The sequence below is a fragment of the Hippocampus comes genome, unplaced genomic scaffold (genome assembly GCF_001891065.2).
Source record: "Hippocampus comes isolate QL1 unplaced genomic scaffold, H_comes_QL1_v1.1 scaffold279, whole genome shotgun sequence".
Lineage (NCBI taxonomy): Eukaryota > Metazoa > Chordata > Actinopteri > Syngnathiformes > Syngnathidae > Hippocampus > Hippocampus comes.
The window spans coordinates 312,494-319,845 of record NW_017805456.1 but is presented as its reverse complement, the minus strand read 5'-3'; the positions used below and the strand labels follow the sequence as shown (position 1 = coordinate 319,845).

Below are 7,352 nucleotides of genomic sequence, written 5' to 3'. Positions count from 1 at the left end.
GGGGGGGGTGCGCTGACTGCGGGCGGGGCTTAGGTGTCTGCGGTGTGTGGAAGCCGGCAGCTCTGCTGGTGTGCGTCTGGCGACATTGGCTCACTTGAAGTTTGACGATCTCCTCGCTGGGGCCGAGGAATAGGGGGTGGGGGTTGAATAGTTTTCTTATTAATTACAAGAAGTGATTTTTAATGTTGTTTTGCGAGCATTGTTTTCTAGCTTGCGATTGTGGTGCTTGCTGAACACAGTTTATGCCTGTGCCGGCGAACGGCGATACCTTCGGGATTCACCATGAACGACGAGTCTTGAACCAATTTCCCGCAGCACACCTGATGATCTTGCAACCGAAGTTGCTGCGAATCACTGATTCGCGCGCGGGGACAGTGCCGCGGTTGAGTTGTATTGCGCGCGGACGCTCATTGGCACCTGCTGCTCGGGCGATAATCTCATCTGAGCGCCAGCAGGCGATCGCCAACGTTACCACCCCGCCGGCGCGCTCATCACCGGCAGCCGCACGGCCAAATTGACCCCGAGTCAATTGAACGGAAGCAAGTAGGCGGAAAATTCATCTCACCGTTTGTACTTGGACTGCATGAGAAAGTCCCCGCTGGAAGACACGTTCAAGGACGGAAAGTTCTTTATCCAAAATTGCATAAATCATTCTGAATAAGGTGCTCATCTCCTCGGGAAGCTCAGGCTGAACTCCATCCTTTTGCCCTCTGCACAACCTCAATGTGACTGGGGGGGGGGGCGGATTTTCCGCAAACTCAGCGACTCCTCTTATTTCCAAACGGAACTTTTATCTCACAACATGCATCCCAAAGATGTCCCATACATTAAAAAAAAAGGAATCCCCGTCCGTCACTTTCTGTAGGCATAAAAGGCAGGATGTTAGAGGCCCGAGACGTTCAATCATCTCTTCAGAATAAATGAGCCTGAGCTTGAGACACTTCCTCTATTCTCTACTGCTCTCAAAAATGGAGATAGTTAAATGCAATCATGTGGTGCCATCTAGCAGGCAAAAGTGGAATTACATCACCCGAAAAAGAAAAATTGAGTTGTAACTGGTCAAAAGTACCGATACCAGTGCCTCCCTCAGCATTGTACTATCTACATTTTGTTTTCCGTATAATGTTCTCTCTGCATTGCGTGCCGCTTCTGTACCCCGTGTCACACAACCAAGACACTTCCTGTTCCGTCAATGATGTTGTTCCATTTAATTTGTCGCCTGGTGCTCTCCTGAGTGCTGCCGTGCAACCGTTTAATGGTTGAGTCCGCACGGGGTGTTTTGCGCATCATGTTCTCATTGCCATCTTTTGCACACAGTGTCATCCTCTGTCGCCGCGGCAACGGTGTACGTTCACCGTACGATGTCCTCTTTGACCCTCCTCTCCTTTGCAGTCGTCGTTTACATCGGCTACTTTGTTTGGAATCAACGCGGCGCTCGCTGACCTACTTCTTATTGACTGAATGGTAGATAAACGCGTGGGCGTCATTGATGCTTTTCCGTGTGAGGGAATGCGAGAAACGCCGCCAGAAGTGCTCATCTACATTTACAACCTCTATTCTGATATTTGGTCATTTATTCGAAAGAAGCTATTTTCTTCAAATAGGAGCTTTTTTTTTTTTAAATTTCTTGGCTGCACTGCTTCCAATGCATCGATGCAGATGTTATCTTCCTTCGTCCAATCAGATTTCAGACTGTGTGTCGCTATGTAGATGTACGGGGCCCACGGAAACGGAAACTTTATTCGCAATATCATGGTTTCGTTAAGCACTCGCATTTTAAATTTGACTTTTGACGACGTTCTGCAATCCCTTCTAATCCCTCCTCTTTCCGTTCTGTCTCTTCTGCAGAGTCTGGGAACGCCGAGTAGATACGACTCCAAAAAGAAGTAAGTCTGAACTTTGTGGCGTGGCACTTTCTTCTTTGGGACAGGTCGGCTTCGTCCAATCGGGGTGAGCCCATCCCAGCTGATTTGGTCCGAGAGGTGGACTGGACTGGACTGGTTGCCGGTCAGTGTCAGGACACGGATGCGCAAACATTCACGCCTATGAACAATGTCAGGTTAATCCGACATAGGCGAGGTAAAAATCAATGAAATAATCTGCAAATGTGGCTACGACTCACAATTAGGCACTAATTTAATGAAATTGGAACTAGTTTTAGGACCAAAAAGCGCAAAATGAATGCAGCAAATACCCGAGGGCATGAAAATGTTTGGGAAGGAAACGTAGCTTGCCGTGTTTTGGCCAACGGACCACATGTTGTGCCTGTGTCCCTAATGAAGTGTCCCTTGCGCCTAGAAGTACGTTCGGGAGGCAAACTCGATGACACGGCAGATCAAATGAGTCGCAATGTCGTCGTCGCTCGGGGCTGAGTGCCCGTATTGACGGCACGAGGACGTGATTTCAAGTAACAGTTTGCCTTTTTTTTCTTTTTTTTTTTTCCCCTTTCTCCCCCCTAAACGCCGCTTGACAATTGCTCTCATTGGCAGCTACACTCCATGATCCTCACAATACACACGGGGGGGGCCCAAGGTAGCCATTAAGTCTAATATCGCCTCTGGCTACTTGTTGCCATGGCGATGCATGGAACGCAAGGTACAGCGCTGGAGTGCTGTAGTGTTTGCGCGAATGCGGCGAACTATGGCTTTGTTCCTTTTTTTTTTTTTTCCTTCCATGTCTGTTGCGGCTTTGCGACTTCGTCATTTTCAAAGCATCCGCTCTGACTTGGATAACAAATACATTCAGCTCACTTCAACGGAACAAAATCGTCCTTTCAGACAAAAGTGTCTGACAGTCTTGGTGCGAGCGTTTCGGATTACGGACACGGTCGTGAGCTTTCGGGAGCTGGGGGGTCATTAGCGGTCATTATTAGAACACGCAGAGCGACTGCAGCTTCTCTCGGATGGCCCCGAGTGCCAGTCGCCGCGGCGCTGTGACATTTGGGTCGGTGTCGGAGCCGTGCGACACCCGGGGAGGCGCTAATGCCACCTTCTTTGATTGATGCGAGTCATTTCCTCGCTGTTGCATGCTCCCAAAAGTGCTGCTTCAAAAACCTCCCACTCGCCTGCGCATGCACGCGCACACACACACACACACACACACACACACACACACACACACACACACACACTGTCCATTAAAGTTTGGTCTACTTGGGCTTTACTGCAGAATCGTGACTTGTTGGCCGCATAACAGGTTTCGGTAACGAGTACCGAGAAGACTGTAATTTGTCTGTCGTTGTTTCCCTGCTACTTCGCGCTCAATCGTTAGCGTCCCCGCTAAAATTTCAGACCCTGATAGAGTTGAAACATGTTTCTTGATGAATCAGTTCCGGAAAGTCTGACTACTTTGATGATATAAAATATTCGATTTTATTTTTTTACATAGATAAAGTGGCATTTTCAGCACGTTTCTGAATTTTTATGTATTTTTTAAAAATATTGCTGTTGAAATGTGTTAGTTAACCTCCCGCCCCTCCCTAGCACCCCCCTCCATGGTGTGCATTTACCTGTCGCTTTCAATGGGAGTCATGGAAACAGCGCAGCCAATCGGCCGCCGCCACTCGCTCTTCATGTCCTCAGCGGAGGAGGCGGGAAGCTGCCGCCCGCATTGTTTGCATTGTTGGCGTCCGCCGGTACTTTGGAGTCGCCAAGCGTCAACACAAACACGGCAGCACGGTAGCACGTCATCGGCGTTGCAAAATTACGGACCGTTTTTAAAGTTGGCCACTTTCCACGGGAAGACATCGGGACTGGGCAAAACCGAAAATTGGTTCTTAAAAGGAGACGTTTGAAGTGTTATCTCCCCACAAAATTTCAATGTCACCTTGTGCGCTTTCAAGATCTGCAAAAATGTCCAGAAAAGTGTGACGTTTGAGACAGATTTTGTGCCGTCATAAAAACAACAAATCCATTCAAGAAAAATAAATAAATAAATAAATTACGAGCGCCATTTTCAATGTTTTGTGCTAGTTATTGGATCAAATACAATCATACTTTTTTTCTATTTTATCTCGTGTTATCTAGGTTAGAGTAAAATAACGAATCCACAGGTTTAAACAATGTCAGTGGACCTTTGCACACTCGTCACATTCAGCATCTGCAGTTTCATCTATTCGGTCACTTTTTGAACACTTTATTAATTTATTTTTTTGAGGTTTGAAAAATAAATATGCTGCTATCTACCGCAATGAACATTGCGCGTGCGTGCATTTGATTGCAAGACTGCAAAGTAGCCTGGTGCGGGCATGAAATCGTGTCCGGCGCTTTTAATTAGCGTCGATGAAGAAGTGGATGAAAGCGCGTGGGCGTCCACTTGAATGAAGCCGTTTATTACGCTCACAAGACAAAACAACATGTTTATTGCCATCAAAGGAGAGAGCGAGGGAGGGGAAGCTGCACTTTTGCACTGTCCAACATGCCAGCTAGTTTGGCGGGAAGCAAGATGAGGAGTGGGCCCCTCTCACCTACAACCTGCATATCTTCACTATACGACACACCAATGTGGTGTGTGTGTGTGTGTGTGTGTGTGTGTGTGTGTGTGTGTGTGTGTGTGTGTGTGTGTGTGTGCGCAGACTGACAAAAACGAAACGCGCAGGCATATATTTGTTATCCTCTGCAAAGAATAGCTAATATTAGTGCCGTACCGAGGAGGCCTGCAGCTGTTTATTTAATGGGAACGACAGTCAAACAACAGCCTCACAGTCAAACTCACTAGGCCACACCCCTGAAAGGGCCGCATCTCATTAATTCTACACTCTGTCAAGTATGCAGTGCTATTTTTCCACCAATATTAGCGACACTTCAACTCATGCCATTGGTGGAAATTGATGTGACATACTTCAGATCACCAAAGTGTTAGCGATGCGTTTGATTGGCATCATGTCGGAATGACATTTAGCCTCATTGTCTGTCCTGAGGTGAATTTTGAGAGCTGGCCTCACATTTTTCCTGTCAGATTTTTGATTTTTATTTTTTTTTGGTCCTCCGGGCGTGCTTCATCTTCCTCTTCACGATCCGACTGTGCATTTCCTCCTCATCTTCACCCCCTCTTTCTCAATTCTTCTCCACCGCTGCCTCGGCCCCTCCTCATTGCACGCTCACACATGCGCGCGCGTGCGTGTGTTATATGAAAGGCGCTCAACTCGTCCAGCCTGTCTTGTCCTCCGCCATCGGTCGCTCACCTGTCGTCGTTTGTACCCGAGCGGCCATGCGCCTGGCCAGAAGGCGTCGGGCGGTGGCGCGCGCAAATGCGCACGCGTCGGGCGGCGAGCGCCACATCTCTGCGGCGTGCCGAGAAGCTCCGGCAGTCAGCTCGGGCGCTTGATGCGCTGTCTTCGAAATTCTCCGCTCGCCTTTCCACTGTGAGTACCAACGCCGCCGCCGCTATTTTGCCACTTGTGAAAATGGTTTTCAAGGAATATTTTTTTGACTTCGAAGATTTTTTTTGAAACAATTTGTGCTCTCTCCAACTTTCATTTCAACAAGTTTGAATCCTTGGTCAAGATTTCCAACCAGATTTTGGTGCAGGGAGTGTGGCCTCGGTTTCCACTCCTTGGGAATGGTCATCTGTCTACCGATACGTTCAGAGGTCAACAGGCGACCAGTCGAGGCCCCCCACCTGTCGCTTACCTGATTTTTGTGCGCGTTGACTCTCCACTCTTGTGAGTGTGAATGGTCATCTTTTACAAGTGCCGTGAATGAAAAGGTTTTCTCCCGTAGACTTTTAGTCATTTCGTTTTGGTGAGGTAAAATAATGAGTAGCAACGATATTGACTGCCGACCAGTCCAGAGTGCAGTCGGCCAGTTCACCTCAAAAGTCAGACGGGAAAGGCTCCGGCCGGCTCAGCTGCATCCTGAGCGCTGGCAAACGTTGGTCGCTCGCCCGTCGACCATTCCGTGCGCTCTTGGCTGCTGCTTTTCCTCTCTCTCGTGCGGCCGTTTTGTCTCCTGACGCTTTGGTCGTTTCATTTCTCGGCAGGTCGGACAGCAAGCTCTCCCGATTGGCTCAGAGGTGGAACCAGCGCGCGGCAGCCGGAGATGCTCTGATCCAGGACCTCCAGTTCTACACGGGACTCCCCTGCGCCTCACGAAGCCTGGACAGGTGACCGCTCCGGCGAAAAATTGATGGATGGGATGCTTTTCATGCGCTGTCGGGCAGAATGGACCAAACGTGTCATTCAGCAGATGAGTTATATTTTTGACTTTGTTCCTTTGTGAAACTTGAAGATATTTTTAGTTTAGCCTCCATGCACAGGGCGATTTAAAAATCCAAACATCACTCAATTGTAGTTCTTCAGAACCAAATAACTAACTAAATACTTGAATTTTTGAAGTGATATTCATGCAGTACATTTTTCAGCAGGTGGGAAGAGTACCTCACGCCAGTTTTTAACTAATAACAATGACACACAGACGGCAGTAGATGGCGACGTTGCACTGCTTTGGGGTTGGCATCAGCATAGCTTTTGAGTAAAAGAGTAAGATTAGGCTGTGACTCTTGGCTGATTATGTGGGAGGGATGTTGGAGATGGGACAACATCGAACGTGTCACGGTAGGGAACAGAAAAGTTTGTGTCATGATTGTGAGGAAACAATACAGTTGATGGAGTGAACGGTATGTAAAAAAAAAAAAAAAAAAACTCGAGCCATGTGGTGAGTCAGCATCCCTCACACTGTGTTTCCTTGTTGCCTATCTGAAAATAATTTGACCCTTTGTTAGTCTTGTTCGTCGTTTTGTAGTTTAAGGTGTCACAAAAGCACAAAATGTCATTCGCAGTTGTGTCGGACATGTTTGTTTTTCCACAAAAAGCTGTTCTCCTCTTTATTGGTCAATAGCCGGTAGATTTTCGTGAGAGCGAGATAACACAGTGAATTTGTCGCATCTGCGTTTCAAAGACTGCGGCGCTGTCAGGCGAGGACGGCCGAGCCGCCGTCTGATGCGCACCAATGCGAGCGCTTTAGTGCGTTAGCTGCTAGTTAAACACGCGCTTCATGTTCCCAGACGAGCCGGCCGCCGGCATCACTGCTGTTGCCACGGTTACCGGCAGCAGCAGCGCTTTCAACCAGACGTGGAGGATCTCGGAGCTTAAGTGAGGCGTCCCATCTCGGCGCCTCGCCCTGACGCCAGAAGCTGACGCGGGGCTTTTGTAGCGGGAAACGTGAACATGGCAAATGGGGGAGCAGCATCAAAGGTTGTCATGGAATCGGTGATTATTCATCTTCTGAGTCATCAATTGGCTTTTTGGAGGACTCGGCATGCTTGGAAAGTCAAAAGTCTCTTTCGGAGAAGCAGTTCCCAGTAATTTGATTCCTGGGACTTGCCGGCCGATTCCACTTAGCGATTCACATAAA

General features: G+C 48.3%; 1 protein-coding gene across 5 annotated transcripts in view; it reads left to right on the top strand.

Moving 5' to 3' along the window:
* ankfn1a (ankyrin repeat and fibronectin type III domain containing 1a) overlaps window positions 1–7,352 on the top strand; it is a 32,686-nt gene that overhangs the window by 11,942 nt on the left and 13,392 nt on the right. For 3 of the 5 annotated variants that reach the window (XM_019874520.1, XM_019874519.1, XM_019874522.1), the window contains 2 exons: window positions 1,849–1,886; window positions 5,980–6,102. In XM_019874520.1, coding sequence (XP_019730079.1) covers window positions 1,849–1,886; window positions 5,980–6,102 — 161 coding nt within the window. Of the gene's footprint in view, window positions 1–1,848; window positions 1,887–5,157; window positions 5,363–5,979; window positions 6,103–7,352 lie in introns of those variants that run through there. The other 2 variants (XM_019874523.1, XM_019874524.1) reach the window with 2 other exon arrangements.